This window comes from Cynocephalus volans, chromosome 6 (genome assembly GCF_027409185.1).
Source record: "Cynocephalus volans isolate mCynVol1 chromosome 6, mCynVol1.pri, whole genome shotgun sequence".
NCBI lineage: Eukaryota > Metazoa > Chordata > Mammalia > Dermoptera > Cynocephalidae > Cynocephalus > Cynocephalus volans.
This window is the reverse complement of record NC_084465.1, coordinates 54,483,136-54,500,717: the sequence shown is the minus strand read 5'-3', so window position 1 is coordinate 54,500,717 and position 17,582 is coordinate 54,483,136. Positions and strand designations below refer to the sequence as shown.

The 17,582-nt window shown below is 35.1% G+C and overlaps 1 protein-coding gene across 2 annotated transcripts in view; it reads right to left on the bottom strand.

Moving 5' to 3' along the window:
- The window catches only part of GNAI1 (G protein subunit alpha i1), a 79,861-nt gene that overhangs the window by 14,888 nt on the left and 47,391 nt on the right, over positions 1–17,582 (bottom strand). For both annotated transcript variants that reach the window (XM_063098766.1, XM_063098764.1), the window contains 3 exons: positions 16,837–16,879; positions 16,600–16,741; positions 2,633–2,790 (listed from right to left, as the gene is read on the bottom strand). In XM_063098766.1, coding sequence (XP_062954836.1) covers positions 2,633–2,790; positions 16,600–16,741; positions 16,837–16,879 — 343 coding nt within the window. The remainder of the gene's footprint in view (positions 1–2,632; positions 2,791–16,599; positions 16,742–16,836; positions 16,880–17,582) is intronic.

Below are 17,582 nucleotides of genomic sequence, written 5' to 3'. Positions count from 1 at the left end.
GGACATGTATCACCTTTAATGAGAAGTCTGGAAAGAATTCTAAGGTGAGCCGAACGTGGGGGCATATCACTGCAGTGCTTTGTGATACTATAATAGTTCAGGATAGAAACTTGGAAAATAAATCTACGTACAGAGAGGCACCGACTATTGCAACTTTAAATTGGTATTATCCTCTGAAACTGATGCTTAGCCATTCAGAATGTGGTCTTGCAAACAAAAGGAGCTCAATAAATGCTTGATTTGTCAGGAACAGAGTTGGAAAACTATTCAAACACTGAATTAGTAACAAAAATGTTTTAGACGGTCAAGCATATGTATGCTGTGTTGACACTAGAACACAAGGAGAGATGACAACTTGGGTTACCTATATTGTATTTAATGAATTTAACAGAATCTTATTATCACATTAGTGATAATTCCCCAGTACTTTATCTGTGCTTTTAATTCCACAAATATAGTGTTATACTTTATTGTAAAAAAAATCTGGCTTAACAAACAAAAGAAGCCATAGTAAGATTTTACTAACCGCCCCTTTAAAATAGTGAGCTACTCTTATTTAAAGGTGCTCTCATTATTAAAAGATCCATTTCTTTGCTTAAAACTGCTATAGATAGTTCTAACAGTTTCTATAAATAATGCACATTTATATTTCAACAAGGCAAAAAAAGAGAGGCAGTGTGAAAAACTCCAATTGTTTCAAATGATCACATGTTTAAAGTGTAAATTGGTAATAAGACAGTCCCAATGAGCAACTTGGCAGCATCCCACCATCTCCAGTCAAGAACTCAGAAATCAAGATGCCCTCTAAGCACTACAAAGAAAAAGGTTTCTGTGGCATTCTTCATCCTTGAAAAACAGCTGCATTATTGCTATCTTACAGTCAGAATTATAAATAAAATAATGGAATGCCAAAGCAACACATTTTTCTCAATGCATGTTCAAGTAGGGTGCACAGGAGGGTCTTGCTCAAGAGACATAGGGGATCTGAAAGTCCCCCTATATGGTGAGGCAAACGATTTCGACCTATCATCCCCAAGTAGCACTCCTTCACTACTGAAATATCTCCTTTTGTTGGGCTCAATTCAGATCAATCTTCTTACTGGTGATGCCAAAGCAAATATTATCATTTAACAGTTGTGTTCTTCCTCTAAGTAATTTTTCTAATTTGTCTTCTAGTCTCTGTCAAGTTCATTATTAAACAAGATCATGCTGAGTGATGACTATGTGTCAGGCTATGGGAATACAACGTTAGGCAAAAACAGACATTATTGAATTTACAGTGTAGTGACAGAGAAAATAATCAACAGTCACAACATAAATATAAGTCAAATAACCCCAAAATAATTGTAAATCTGAAGGAATAGTACATCACATAATGAGTACCTATAACTGGGAAGCGAGGACCAACTTAGTTGGTCAAAGACTATTTCCTTGTAAAAGTGATGATACCAGTTGGAGAGATGGGCTATATATTCAACAAGAATATGTGCATACATATATAAACAATATACATAATAATATATATGTTTATATAAGTATAAAATATTAAAAACAGATTAAGAAATACAGGATTATCAAGACTGCTATGGGTGATACAACGATGTGTATTATTTATTCACTCATACTAAATCACACAACCCATACTGAGTACTCTGACATTCAGCAAATGATGTATTATAATAAGATAATTAGGTCCTCAGGAACCATACCCCGTTTGTTGGTTTTTCTTTGTGGCAAAGTGCATACATTTACCTAAATGTTCCAATACCTGTTATCTATTATCTAGTTCTTGTGTCCCTAAGAGCCAATAACTGTCAAGAAAATGGAATACTAGAAAGTAAAATGAGTGCACATGTTTTAAAGACCAATTAATGCTACACATATCATATCTGACATTTTTGTGTATATGTGCCAAATTATGGAAACAAATACTTAATTTGTTTTTTATTCAATGTAGAGATCACCAAACAGAAAGCTCCCTGGTTAGCTTTTATCACAACTTGCTTTGTAAACTTTCTGGGGTCACTACCTAGAAAATGAGGGCAAATTTTTCTTTCAAAAAACTATACTTAAATACCTGTAAACAGTGTCTAATGCAACAGGGCACAGACAATTGAAGATTTTCCAGTGTAGAGAGCTATTTTACTTAGTGAGAAAATATCTTGGTATCCCCATACACCCTTTCAAAAAGTCCCTAGTTATGGTGCCTGTCATTGAAAAAGTAACTCTTCTCAGCTACCATTAGTATAATAATGAAAAGAACCCAAATCAGATACCCGCTCCTCTGGCTAGCTCTGAGTAAACTAGAGATACACCCAAATTCAGAATGAATTTTGGGAAGTTCCAATTACTTCCTTGGAAACATACTGGAAACAGTCCCATTTTGCATGTTTCAATTAGAGTTACAAAAACATGAGTCCCTTGAAATACTACTGAACACATAGAAAATAACAGTATTGCTATCTACCAACACACAGAAAAGACAGAGAAAATTTTAAAATGCTGTCAGCCTGAATATCCTGAATTGTAGAAGAATGCATCAGCTAATTCAGCAATAACATTGACTTGGAGGTATATTTGACTTGTGAGTAATTATTCACGATAGTTTAGTTCTGAAGTTATGATTACTTACTATGCTGCAGAATCATTAAGCTGGTACTCTCGGGATCTGTTGAAACAGGCTTGTACACCACTATCTTTCCATAATCTCTTTATAACTCCAGCAAGTTCTGCAGTCATAAAGCCTTCTTCAGCTGCTCCAGCAAGCACAAAGAGTTGTCGAGCATCATCCTGAGCATTCAAAAACCATTTTTAAAAAAGTATAAAGGGAGACATTAGAGAAAAAAGTACAAAGGGGGCACTATAGATTTTTTAAAAATGCAATAGTAAATTTCCTTTATGATTTTTAGAAGTGTCAGACATAACTTTTCTTTCTCTAAAGTACCACTTAAAAATTTGGCTTAGCCAAAAGAGCATAATCATAAATCATAAGTTTATTATTAATATCCAGTAAGGCACTAGGAAGCGGGAAGAATGACTAAAGTTACAGCTCATGAAGGATACATTATCCAACTATTCACTGACAGTTTGTAGTGTACTGAAGATGATCATTTTTCAGAAAATAGAAGAATCTGAGTCTTATTCCTCCCTCTTCAAAATGCTTCTAATATAAGAAACACATAACATCTTTAAAGATAATTTTAAGGTAGAACCTAATTGTTAGCTTTCTGATATACTTTGTAGATGCAAAATAAGTTCAGAGAAGGGAGAAATCAATGTGCAGTAAGCAAGAATAGCTGTACAGCATGGTCTGAGATTGTCAGGAGACCTTAAGGTCTCCCCCCATTAAAATCAATGGGGCAGGAGTCGGGAGCAGGTGTTTGCTAATCCAGGCATAGAAACCAAAATGAGCATAACTCTGGAGTAAGAAATACTCAAGACGAAGATGGCATGCAAGAATTTCTAAATAAAGGAATACTGTATATATGATTAAATTTTACCTAAATTTTACAGTTACTCTGATCCACAAGTAATCAACCACTCTAGACCAGCCCAGTCCAAGAGAAATATAATGTGAGTAACTAATGTAATCTCAGTTTTCTAATAGCCGCATTAAAAAAAAAAAAAAAAAAAAACCAAAAAGGAGCCAGGTGAAATTAATTTTAACAATATTCCTAACTTAATCTATATATAAATGTAAAAGTAATATCGTTTTGACATGTAATCAATATAAAATTATTGAGATATTTCATATTCTTTTATAGTAAGATTTGAAATCTGTTATATTTTATACATATAGCACACTTCAATTCAGACTAGACACATTTTAAGTACTCAATATCCATATGTGGGTAGTAGCCACCATATTAGATAATATAACTCTAGTCCCCAGATAATAAAACACTTAATCAAAAAAAAAAAAAAAAAAAAGGACAGATGTGAAGTTGCTACCTTCATGGAAATTGTTTTTAGCATGAGACATATAGCTTCTTATTAACTGGATGGACAACTCCTAGTTTCTCTCAAGGGGCATTCTTCCAAAGTACTGTAGTAGATGGTTATAAAGTGATAGTGCACCTTATAAGGTGTAGAGAAAGGCTAACAGTATTAGCAGACAATATAAATTCATCCTGTAGCCAACTTGTGAAACAGCTTCTCTTCAGCTGGAACCCCTCATGAAAAATAATTAAGTCTCTCAGCATGGGAACATATTATTCAAGCATATGTTTCCCTTTTTAGTAAATCACAAGAGAAATGCATGCAAGCAGGCAACATGTGCATTGTATCTTTCACAAATCACAAATACCATGGTTTCAAGTCATTCTTATCCTAATTCCAGTAAAAAAAAAGTATTTGATTTTCCTAATAATTGCCTACATGAGAAATTTCTAAATTTGACTATTTTTATTTATCAAACATAAGTACTTTTCACTTACGTAGGTTTTTAAATGAGCTTTCATTATATCTTTATTCAATTTCAATAAAATTTTTTGACAGAAAAGACTAATAATGCCCTACAGTATGGGTCATAATATCACATTCTCTTCAAACTTTCTAGAAAGAAGCCTGAAGTAAAAACAGAAGAAACTTTTGGAAGATGTATTTATAAACTGCACTCTCTTTGTGGCATTCAAAAATGTCACTTATATGTAAGTGAGATCATGCGATATTTTTCTCTCTGTGTCTGACTTACTTCACTTAGCATAATGTCCTCCAGGTCCAGGGGGCACTGCGGGGGAGGTCAAATATACAGACAGAATAAAATAGTTGTTACCAGGGGCTTGGCGTCACGGGGAGGGGGCCTACGAGAGGAGGTAGAGGAGGAAATGAGGAGATACAGCTCAAAGGATACACAGTAGCAGATATGTAGGATGAACAAGTCTAGAGATCTAATGCACAACATGAGGACTATAGATAACAAAATTGTACTGTATTAGGAATCTTTGTTAAATAGATTTTAGCTGCTCTTGTTACAAAAAAAAGGTAATTATATGAGATGATGGATATGTTAATGTTTCACTATTGCTGTGAGTTAAATGTATCACTCAAAATTCATGGATTGGAAACTTGGCCCCCACTGTAACAGTGTTAAGAGAATGGAAAATCCAATGATGGTATTTGGAAGCTGGGGCCTTTAAGAGGTAATTAGATTGTGAGGACTGTACCCTCATCAATGGATTGATTCATTAGTAATGGGCATGCTTCTGATGGCTTTAAAAGGAGAGCAAGTGTGAAGGTTCACTCTCTTGCTCTTGCCACTCATATGTGATAACCTGTGTTGCTTTAGAAAGTCACCACCAAGAAGGCCCTGCCCAGATGCATCCTTTGGACTGTGAACATTCCAGCCTCCAAAACTGTAAAAAATACATTTTATTTCTTTATAAATTACCCAGTTTCAGGTATTCTGTTATAAGCAAAATAAACGGACTAATACAACTATAGTAACCATTTTAATCTATCTATACGTATCCTATAACCTCAAGTTGTAAACCTGAAATATACATGATAAAATTTATTTTTTTTAAAAGTCTCTTCTTCACAAAATGTAAAATAGCCTCTTCTTCTCGAAAAACTAATTGGAATATAAACTAATTGGAATATTTCCCCTCCAGGTCATTAGCAGGGCATTCAGATGTCCATAGATGAGCTTTCAGGTAATAAATTTGAGCAGGAAGGCACATGTAGAAATTATTTTACCTAATTTTTGTTTTGCATTTAAAAAACCCAAAGCACAGACAGATTAAGCCACGTATTTAAAGTTTCATGGCTAATCAGTCACCCACTCATCTAAATTAGTAAATCAATTAGTAAGTATCCATTGTTTAAAACATACTAAATTTAAAAACTGCAGAATGACGACAATGATTTCATCTTGCCATGGAATGACTGCAAGATTTATGTAAAACAAAACTACTTCAGAACACACAAATATAAACGTGAATTTACCAAACAGTGTCATGGGGTAGAAAAAGGATAGTGATTATTGAAGAGAAGACCAGAGTTTGGTCAAGAGGGCTACAAGTTAGTAAAGCAGTTTACAGGAATTCTTTCGTGGTGTTAAAAAGAAAATGTTATTTTGCCAGGCAATTATTTTAGAGTAGCAAGAAAAAAATCCTTGGATGTAGGTAGCCAAGTTAAAATGTTTTAAAATTACTAAGAACTAAATGAAAATAAAATGATTTAGAGAATGCAAATTCCAGTGCATATAATTGTGTGTTTTGGGAACTCGGAAAGGAGCAATGAGACTCTATTGGGTCAAGAGACACATAATAGGCCCTCTTTCCCCAGTAATGGTCAGGGAACACCTAGCAATCTGTAGTTATTCAGTAACAGCACATTTTATTTGAAGCTGTCATCTACTTTATGAGAATTCAGAAGAGTCTGCCCAAGATGGAGAAGAGAAGACTGAGGGGCCACGATGATTATCTTCTGACATATTAAGGATCATAAAAGGTGAGAAAGAGCTGACTTCCTGTTTAGGCACAGTGCAGAAAAAGGAGCATTCTTAGGGCAAAGACATCAGATTTCAACTCAATAAGAGGAACACTTTTTAACAATCACAGCCATCTATAAAACAAAAAAGGGAGGGGGAGTGAGAGATGGAGGTTTTTAAGCAAAGGCTAGATGACCATTTATTGTGATATAGGCAGATAAGAATTTATGAATGAGATTAAGAGTTTAGATAAAAAACATCAGAAAGAAAGCCCTTACAAGATAGACACTAAATAATATGATAAAGGAGCGTTAAAAAATAGTGAGACCTTTGAATTTTTAGCCATAGCAATAATATACTGATGTCATGATTGACACATGTATGGAAATCCTATTTCAATGGCTTAGCTTAATTGTTTCATTAATAACATTAGCCAGCAATACTGAACATCACATATAATGAGAACTTCTCATATATTTAATCTACCACATTTTATAGCATGCATTATCATTCTTATAAATTCAAGACAGCTATACAGCACTTATCAGTTAGTGTGCCTTTAATGAAACCCTAAGAACTTAAGTGGATTCATCACTCCATGGCTCATGCTGCCAGTCTCAGGTGTTAAAGAGTTGCATTACGAAATACATAAATCTGAGTTGTTATCAAGAATTATGCAAAGGAGGACTCTACTAGTCTTCTCTCCCACAATGACAGACTAAACAATGGATAAACAACTACACTTGGATGAAAATAACTAAAGGAAAGCACTGGAACACATCAATAAAGTAACAGAAATTGCTAGTGAGCACAGAAACTCAGAAAAGCCACATAAAGAACACCCAGCCTCCACCACCCCATCTCTCTGACAGAAGCAGCAGGGAATCAGGAGGAACTTCTCCTTGCAGGAAAAATGTAAGTGAGAGGAACTTAGCAGCCCTCATCAACACCTTGGACACCTACTGTCCTCACCACTGGGGACCATGGCAGTCCTCACAGGCACTAAGACCAGCGGAAGGAACTGCCTGGAGGCAACACAGTTGCACTCCCCCAGAGGAGCAGACACTGTGCTCAGCATGCTGAGGCTGGCATGGCTACTGTTATCTTGGAATTGAAATTGTTGCTAGAGGGTGTCTTACCCTGGGGGTGAGTTGATGCCCTTTTATCCCAGAGACTAAGCTACCACTGAACTGACTACCCCAAGCCACCTGAGAGCAGCTGTTACACACTGCCTTGAGGGGGGAGCTGCTCCACCCGTCCCTCCCAGTTGCAGCTGTGCCCCATCCCCTCAGGCTTGAACTGAATCTGAGAAGCTGCACACTCCCTCTTGGTGAATCTTTAACTATGGCTCCCAGTCATGGCTGGGCCCCATCCTCTGGGACAGAGCTGAAGGGGCACATCACAACTGCTATCTTGGCTGAGAAGTTGTCTGGCTAAGAAGCTGCTTGGTGGAGCTGAGCAGCTATGCATGCCCAGGCTGAGGAGATGTAGTACCTTGCCTCCTTGGGAAAAAGAGCAGTGGCTGAGCTGAGATGCCCTACCCTAGGGGCCGAAAAGCTCTAATACTCTGCTTCCCTGGAGCTGAACTATTTCCCCTAGACACTGAGCTGTTGAAACACGCCTTCCCTGTGAGTGAAGTCAGCACTGTGTTGCTCTCTATCCCCAAAGGCCTAAACAACAGCTGCAGCACCCTAACCGCCCCCCCATTCTGGGTTCTTGCAGCTGCTGCACCTGACCTCACAGAGACTGAGATACTGCCAAGTTCCATAGTTTCAGGGGCTAAAGGCACCACTATAAGGTACCTCATCCCTTAAGAATCAAGTGACAACTGAGCCACATTTGCTCTGGTTCCAGAATTGCAGCCATACTCTACTCCCCAGGCCCAAATCTCCAGAGCAATCCTTCTCCCAAATCAGGCCAGTGCTGTGCTCAGGGTCAGAGTAACAGCTGTAAACTGGCCCACAGAGCCTGAGCTGCCTGGGGGCACTCAGAGGCACAGACCCTGGCACTGTGGGCAATTGACATGTAACCCTACCACAGAGTGAACCTGCACCCCAAGACCCAGGTGCCACAATAGGTTTATAAGACACTGAGCCCAGGATCCCAGCTCCACAGCTGCTCCAAGGACCTGCACCTGGAACCTAGCACCACTGTAAATGCTTGTAGGTCAGGGAAGACCCAGTACCAAAAAGAATCCCCTTGACCAAGATGCCCCACTGTGGGAAAAACAAGAATAGAAGGATTCCAAAAGCCCTTGCCACTGAACACCTTAACAACCTATGCCACTGCCATTACCATAGCCTCAGACTTCTACAGCCTAGGGCACTGAGATACCCACAGTTAGTGGCAATGTTGACTGCAGCTGAAGAACCTGTCCAGAGACTAAACCACTGCCTCTGTGTGGAAACAAAACCATCACATCCTTGTCAACTAACACATTAAGACAAACTGTAGGTAAAAGACTCTGTTTATGAAGGCCATTCTGTAAAGGCTGGAAGAGGCAATCATTTCACCATATGCACAGACATCAATGCAAGGACACAAGAAACATAAATAACCAAGAAAATATGACTCCACTAAAGGAACACATGTCAGTGAAAGACCCCAAAGAAAAGGAAATCAATGTACTACCAGAAAAGGAATTCAAAGTAATAATCTTAAGAAAATTCAGGTAAAAAAGAATACAGAGAGACAATTCAACAAAATCAAAAAAAAAAATTCATGATATTGACAAGAAATTTAACAAAGAGACCCTGTACAGCAAAAGCAATTTTGAACTAAAAGAACATAGTTGGAGGCATCACACTTCCTGACTTCAAAATATGCTGTAAAGTTATAGTAACCAAAACAGCATGATACTGGTATAAAAACACACAAACAGACCAATGGAACAGAATAGAGAGCCCCAATATAAACCCATGCACTTACAGTCAACTGATTTTCAAAAAGGTGCCAAGAATATACATTTGGTAAAGGACAGGCTCTTTAATAAATGGTGCTGGGAAAACTGGATATTGACATGCAGAAGGCTGAAACTAGACCCCTATCTCTCACCATACACAAAAATCAACTCAAAATGGATTAAAGATCTAAATTTAAGACACAAAACTGTGAGACTACTACAAGAAAGCATAGGGAAAATGCTACAAAAAACTGGAATTGGCAGTGTATTTTGGAACAAGATTACAATGGCACAGGAAAATAAAGCAAAAATACACAAAGGGGACTACATCAAACTAAAACTTCTTCTGTACAGCAAAAAATGCAGTCAACCAAGTCAAGAAACAACCTACAGAATGGGACAAAGTATAGCAAACTAAACATCAGACAAGGGGCTATTATTCATAATATGTAAGTAACTCAAAAAACTCAACAGGAGAAAAACAAGTAACCCAATTAAAAAATAGGCAAAGAAACCAAACAGACAATTCTCAAAAGAAGACATACAAATAGCCAACAGGCACATGAAAAAATGCTCAACAGCACTAATCATCAGGGAAATGCAAATCAAAACCACAGTGAGATACAACCTTAATTAAGTAAGATAACCTTACTCTGGTTAGAATGGCTGTTATCAACAAGAGAGAAAATAACAAATGCTGGTGAGAATGTGGAGAAAAGGAAACTCTCCTACATTGTTGGTTGGAGTGTAAACTGTTACAGCCATTGTGGAAAACAGTACGGAGGTTCCTCAGAAAACTAAAAATTGAATTACCCTATGACCCAGCAATCCCAGTACTGGGTATATACCCAAAGGAAATGAAATGAATATATTGGAGACACCTGCACTCCAGGTTCACTGCAATACTACTTACAACAGCCAAGAGATGGAATCAACCTAAATGCCCATGAACAAGTGAATAGATAAGAAAACTGGCATATATACACAATGGGATAATACTATTTAGCTATTTAAAAAATAATGAAATACTGTCATTTACAGCAACATGGATGGAATGGGAGACCATCATGTTAAGTGAAGTAAGTCAGGCAGAGAAAGACAAATACTGCATGGTATCACTCATATGTGGTTCTCACAGAAGCAGAGAGTAGAATAACAGTTATGAGAGGCTTAGAGGGGAGGAGAAGTTGTGGATTAACAGGTACAAAGCTATGCTATTTACCAAAGTGAATCAATGCACAGTATATGTATATATTAAAACAACACACTGTACCCCACAAATATGTATAAATAAATGTTAAAATTAAAAAAGAAATACACAAGTGTAAAACACATTTCCTCTAAAAATACAAATGTAATCAAAGTAAAAATGACTTGAGGTAAGGAAATATGTCATTATTCTTTTTTCCTATATGATTGCTTAAAAGAGGGAAATAGACTAAAAATAAAACAATTTAAGTTAATTTTAACTAAATTGCAGTGAGCAAACATTTTGACTAAATTGCAGTGAACACAATTTAGGGTGAAGCATGTGCTTCTTTATGTCAAGGGAAATTACCATTACATGTATTATGGAAATATAACTTATGAACATATTTACAAATCTTATAAGCGTACAGATATGTTTTTCAAATTATTTAAATGAAGAAATACTGACATTTTAGTGTTCTTTGTATGGACAATAGAACCTGTTGTCAAAACAGAGAAATATAACTGATAAATGAACTGAGGGAAGTAGAAATATACTGTGCTAGAAACACATATTTTAAATGACAGATAATATTTTGCCACATACATACATCAATATTTCTCAGAATCAAAACAATGAAAAATCATAAGCTTCTTCATCTAGTTCTCAAACATAAACTAGAATACAACTGTAAATGATTCAAACATTCATGTGGAAAAATAACAAGTAAAAATAACTAGGAACATTTTGAAAAAGACTTGGGAAAGAGGACTGAAAGTTTTGAATATTAAAAGCCTACAATAAGCAGAACAGTCTGGTATCAACATAGATCAATAAGAAAAAAATCCCAAATCTAAATATATTATATGATAAAGGTGGCAAGATAAAACAGTAGGAAAATACACAATTATTCAAAAATACCGGTGGATAATCAGATAGCCATCTGAAGAGAGATAAAATAATGTAGATCCTTACTCCATTCATACAATAAAACAATTTTCAGAGGGATTAAAGAACAAAACACAAATGTTAAAATTCACTCCTCTAAAAAACTTTTAAAAATAGCATGAATATTTGGTAAACCTTTGGTTGAGAGAGGATGTTCTACATTTAAATGTAATGGAAAAAATACAAGAAAAAATTTTAAAAATTTAGAAAATATGTTACCATAAAATTAAAGGCAATAAGCAAAATATGAGAGAACATGTATATTAGTGGGCAAAGGGTTAATGCATATGTACAAACAAGTAAATAATCAAAACACCAAGACTCCCACAGGTAAATGAATAAAGGACACAAGCCACAAATACAGAGAAATAAAAGTATGGTCAGTAATGATATGGAAAACTGTACAACTAAACTAAAAATTGAAAATTCAAATTAAATTGATATAAGATGTTTAACAAGTTAGCAAAGCTTTTTGTAAATGTAAGACTCCTAAGTTTTGACTTCCCAGCACTCTCATAAACTGCTGCTAGGAAGATAAATTGATATAACCTTTCTCAAAAGCTATCTGTCAAATCTGGCAGACACACAAAAACTGACTGACTGAGTAATGAAAATAAATCACAAAATTATTGAAACAGAGAAGTGGCCATTGTGCTGGAGCATACTGAGGCTTGGGGGAGAAAAGAAGGTTGTTTAAGTCAATTCAAGGCAAGGTTTCCTGTTCCTCACAGCCTAATAAGATATTCCAAGTAAGTGATTCTCCAACTATCTGTGACAAGAAACCAGTCCTGAGGTTTGTTTTATTTTCATTTGTTTTCTATCTATTTAAGAACCAAAACTACTAGAAAAACAAAATTAAATGACATATAAAAACTAAATCCATATTTTTAAAACTATCAGAATTAACATATAAATTACTCTGTCAATTGCTATAAATCTGTCTAAACCCTAACCCTTCATTTCTGCACTTATTTTGTGCACATTCATGTAGACACACACTGGTTCGACCACATTTTGAGCAGTAATGCCCTAAACAAACTGTGCCTAAGACATGCTAATAGGTCCCCACAGAATGTTTCCCTAACTTTACATTATTATTAGGAATGTTATAACCAAAATTATCAATATATTACCATACACAGATGGACTAACCTCATTCTGAGAAAGTTTTTTTTTTTTTTTTTTTTTGTCTTTTTCGTGACCGGTACTCAGCCAGTGAGTGCACCGGCCACTCCTATACAGGATCCGAACCCGCGGCGGGAGCGTCGCAGGGCTCCCAGCGCCGCACTCTACCAAGTGTGCCACGGGCTCGGCCCTCTGAGAAAGTTTTAAAAAGACATTAGGTGTAAAATTTGACTGCTCTATGCCAGCCTTAAAAACAATTTTGTTTCCCCTACTTTTAAATAAATAATGTGTAATCTGCTTTGCAAATCTGGTAACTGCCAAATATTAGTTAATTGCCAAGTTCATTTGCAAGAGAAATGAATGATAGATAGCCTTGATATTTGGTAAAAAAACAACAGAATGAGGTAATTTTACGCTACCAGACACCAGTTAATCCTAGAAAGCAACAGAAATCAAAATAATGTGATTCTGACAAGAATAGTAATACCAATATAATACTAATTATAAAAATAACAATAACATCAATAAACATTTATTGGGCATCTATTATGACCAAGGCATATAGCAAATGTTTGATATTCATTTTGTCATTACTTCTCACAACTCTACAAGGTAGATGTCATTGTTACTTTCATTTTATTATGGTAAAACAAGCTTAGAGAAGTAATTTAATTAGTGACTGATCTGGGGGGGTAAAAAGATTATATCAGTGGAAAAAACAATGGAGTCCAGAAACGCTCAATTTAATGCTTAGGGTGGCACTGTCAAGTAACTGAGGAATGAACTAATTATTTAATAAATAGCTGTAAGGCAAGAGATGATCAGATTATAAAATATACTTAGAACATACATAGCAACAAACATAAACAACATTTCCAGGTGGATGAGGAGATAAATACAAAAAAATAAGGGCCAACTGCGTGGTGCATTCGGGAAAGTGCAGCGCTGGGAGCGCAGTGGCGCTCCCACTGCGCAGGTTCGGATCCTACATAAGGATGGCTGGTGCGCTCACTGGCTGAGTGCAGTGCGGGCGACACCACGCCAAGGGTTGCGATCCCCTTACCGGTCACAAAAAGGACAAAAAAAAAAAAATATATATATATATATATATATATAAAATAAAATTATAAGCATTCTAGAAAAATAGAAGTTTGAAAAATAATTGTAAGGTGAAGAATCCCTTTCTAACAAGACGCAAATACAGAAGAATCAATTGCAAAAAACTTAACAGTTCTGTAGCAAGAAAAGTACTATTTCAAAAAAGTGAAATAAATATGCCGGGCAAAAATGCTTGCAGTATATATTGAAGGCTTAATATTCCTAATACTCAAAGAGAATCAATGTGAACAGGACAAGTAATTTAACAGAAATGAGTAAAGAATGAGGAATTCACAGGAGAAATACAAATGAACAAAATGTTCTAAAACTATTCTCAACCTCACTAAAAATCAGACAAATAAGAATAAATAAAAAGAAGAGACATTCATAAGCTATTAAAAATTAAAATGATAATATCAAAGTTGGTGAGACTGAGAAAACACACATTGTTGCACAGTTGCTAGAAAAGATTATTCATATGGCTTTTCTTTGGACAGCAAATCTTTGGTAGCTACCAGAATTAATATCTGGTTTGCCTTCAAGTCAGGACTAACATTTCAGGAACTGATACTCCAGAAATAGAAATATTCAGACTGCCTTTGCCTATACTGTTTCTATTCATAGAATGCTATTTCTTTGATTTTGTCTAGAAAACTCTTACTCATGTTTCAATACTCAGTTCAAATGTCCCTTCCTCACGTTCAGGCCAGGTTTAATGCCTCTTTGTATTCTTTAGCACAATCCAAGAGCCTAGCAGTATTTTAAAACTTACATAGAGGCAAGGCAACACAAATCACAGAGTAAGCCAATCAGAAGCAATGTGAGAACATAAAGACATCTGTGTGGATGGCTAAAGCAGACACAAGTAATGGTCTGAAGGTAGGAAGAAAACAGTTACTGGGATATAGCCAGAGAGAGTCTAAAAAGTGGGTCCTACTAGTGAAACAAAAAGAGCAAACCAGGCCCATATATACATTCCAAAGCAAAACTGATTTAAAAAAGAAAAGCTTGTGATAGGAGAGTTGTTATTCCCAGTCAGTGAGTCAGTTCTGAAACTAAGCTCAAGTTATATTTTGCTTTGTTTTGTTTTTTTTTTTTAAAGCAAAAAATGACATTCCTTGAGAGAAAAATATGAAAATAGACTCCATAAAAAGCTGCTTGTATTGACCTTTCATTATTTCCTAAAATGGAAACTACAAAACCTTTCTCTCTTACAACCACATATAAGACCTGAAAGCAGAATACTGTACACGTGAATTTGATAAAAGATTTAAATTACAGTAATCAGAATTGGTGTAAAGTACAATTTTAATTCCTTCTTAATCTAAGGGTGGTTCCCTTCGGTATAGTTCTTTTAAACAAAGATTAAAAAGCTTCTTAGTGTGGCTGATCGATATTTCCAAGTAGATTTCAAGATTGTTTTTAAAAATAATTCATAACATTGTTCTAAACTGTCTTTTCTGAAACAAGATTTGATCATATCCTGAACACTTTTTTGCCCTATCTACTATCCATTCATTCACTCTGCAATATACATTTAAGATTTATTTATTCAACACTTTTGAGCTCAGAAAGTATTTGTTGAATGAATAAATGCATAAATTACTTAAAATGATCTTGAAATCTACTTGAAAAATTTAATCACACTATGCTTTTAAATCATTGTTTAAAATGAAAACCTTAGTAAATTATTATGGCCTAGTAACTTAAAAGAAAATCTTAAAGTAACTAATAAAAATAAACAGGTTTATTTTATAGATTTCTCCAAGGCATATTCCCTAATGCTGCTTTCATTAATTTTTCTTTCCTATTAAGCATAAATTGAGCCTGAGTGCTTAAAAAAAAAGAAAGAAAAAAGTTATACTCTCTATACACAAAATCGTCATATTCTTAGCAGAGAGACAGCACGCACATACATATTGAATACACAAAAATACAAAGGAACTATAAAAATCAACAGTAGTAATAATATAATAATACATCTATATTGTACTAAAAATTAACCTAAAAATTAAGGTTTTCAGTTAAAGGCTCTGGTCAGGTCAAATTTTATATGAGTTATTATAAAAAGAACCGGTGAAGTATGAATTATATATACAAATAAAAAACTTGAAACAAACAGATAAAGCAATCAAATGGGGGCTGGAGGAAAAGAAGAAAAAGAAAGTGTCCTATGTATAAGACCAGGGCTGCTTCCAATCAAACAGAAAACAAGTTATTGGACCAAATAAGGAAGCATAGGCATAGTGCCCTGGTTACCATTAACTGTGTGGTAATCTTCCTATCATGTAATTTCCTGGGTTCCAGATTCTTTACTGGTAAAATTAAGGGGTGGAACTTGCTTTTCTCCAAAGGTCCTCTTTAGCTCTAAAATTCTGATACATGTTTTTTAATAGCCAGTATTTTCCTATTCCAAAGATAGGCAAATCTTTATACTGTTTTTATTATTCGAAATTAGATCACTTTTTCGTCTGGGCACAGGTACAAATAACAAGATCATTTCAGTATCCCAAATTACAAAAACAGATTTTGAAGAGCGCCAGTGTAAGCAGTTCACTCAGTACTAACTACTAAAAATTATTACAGGGATACAAGGGTACCTGATATAAACATGTTATATATATTTCTGTATATATTATACAGAAAATATTGTAGTAATTATTGAGTTGTCCAAATCATGTGATGGATAAGAAAAGTATAGCTATAAAGGGAAGATTATGTAATCCTATATATTCTTATTTCACTCACTTATAAAACTCCTGACTCACTTCACTCACTTCTATCGCTTTGACTGCTTTTATAAAACAGTCCTGAAGGTGGCAAGCCTATGTGATATAGCATGGGATCATTATGCAAGTTACCCTTTTTACTTATCAGGCCTGCTCCAACACTTTTATAACTTACCGCCCGAGCTGAGTCACCAAAGTCTATCTTCAACCTCCCCATGGCCCTAATGATAGCAATGATTGACTGGATGGTGTTACTGTAGACCACTGCTTTGTACTGTTTACATTCCTCTTCCGAATAACCAGCTTCATGGATAATTCTAACGAGATGAAAGGAAAAAAAGAACACTTACTTCCTTTGATGGAATGGTACACTTGTACATAAAAAAGAATTTAATATTTTAAAACTACTTACTTCATCTGCTTCACAATTGTACTTTTCCCAGATTCACCAGCACCTAAAAAAAATAAATAAAATAAAATAAGGGATTTATAACTTCATCATCACTTAAGTATATCCAACTCCCAATACACACACACACACTCTCTCTCTCTCTCTCTCTCTCTCTCTCTCTCTCTTTTACAGCTGAATTCTGTTTTATATTAAAACGAGATACAAGGCAGCAAATATGTAGGATAAACAAGTCTAAATGTCTAATGTACAATATGAGGACTACAGTTAATAGTGTATGTACTTAGGACTTTGCTAAATGAGTAGATTATAGCTGTTCTTGCCACAAGGGAAAAGAAGAAGTAAATATGTGAGATGATGAATATTAATTTTTTCCACTGCAGTAACCATTTTACTATACATATGCATCTTATAAGATCATACTGTATACCTTAACTATATACAATAAAATTTATTTAAAAAATTAAAAAGATAAATAAAATGAGCTTTACTGGTTTCCAAACATAGAAAAATTCTCAGAAATAAGTCCATCTGCCTATTACTTCATAATACTTTCAATTCAATAAACTCAACTGAAAAAAAAAATGCTTTCATTGTTGTTTGTGTATATTCCCTGAAGTATTAAAAAACTCATTCTTTAACTTAAAGTAAAGCACTATAAGTTAGTTTTATTCAAACTTTCTCTCCCCATTGGAAGATGTTTTAACTGCTTGACCATTTACCTTAACTGTAACCTTTGGCTCTTGTGA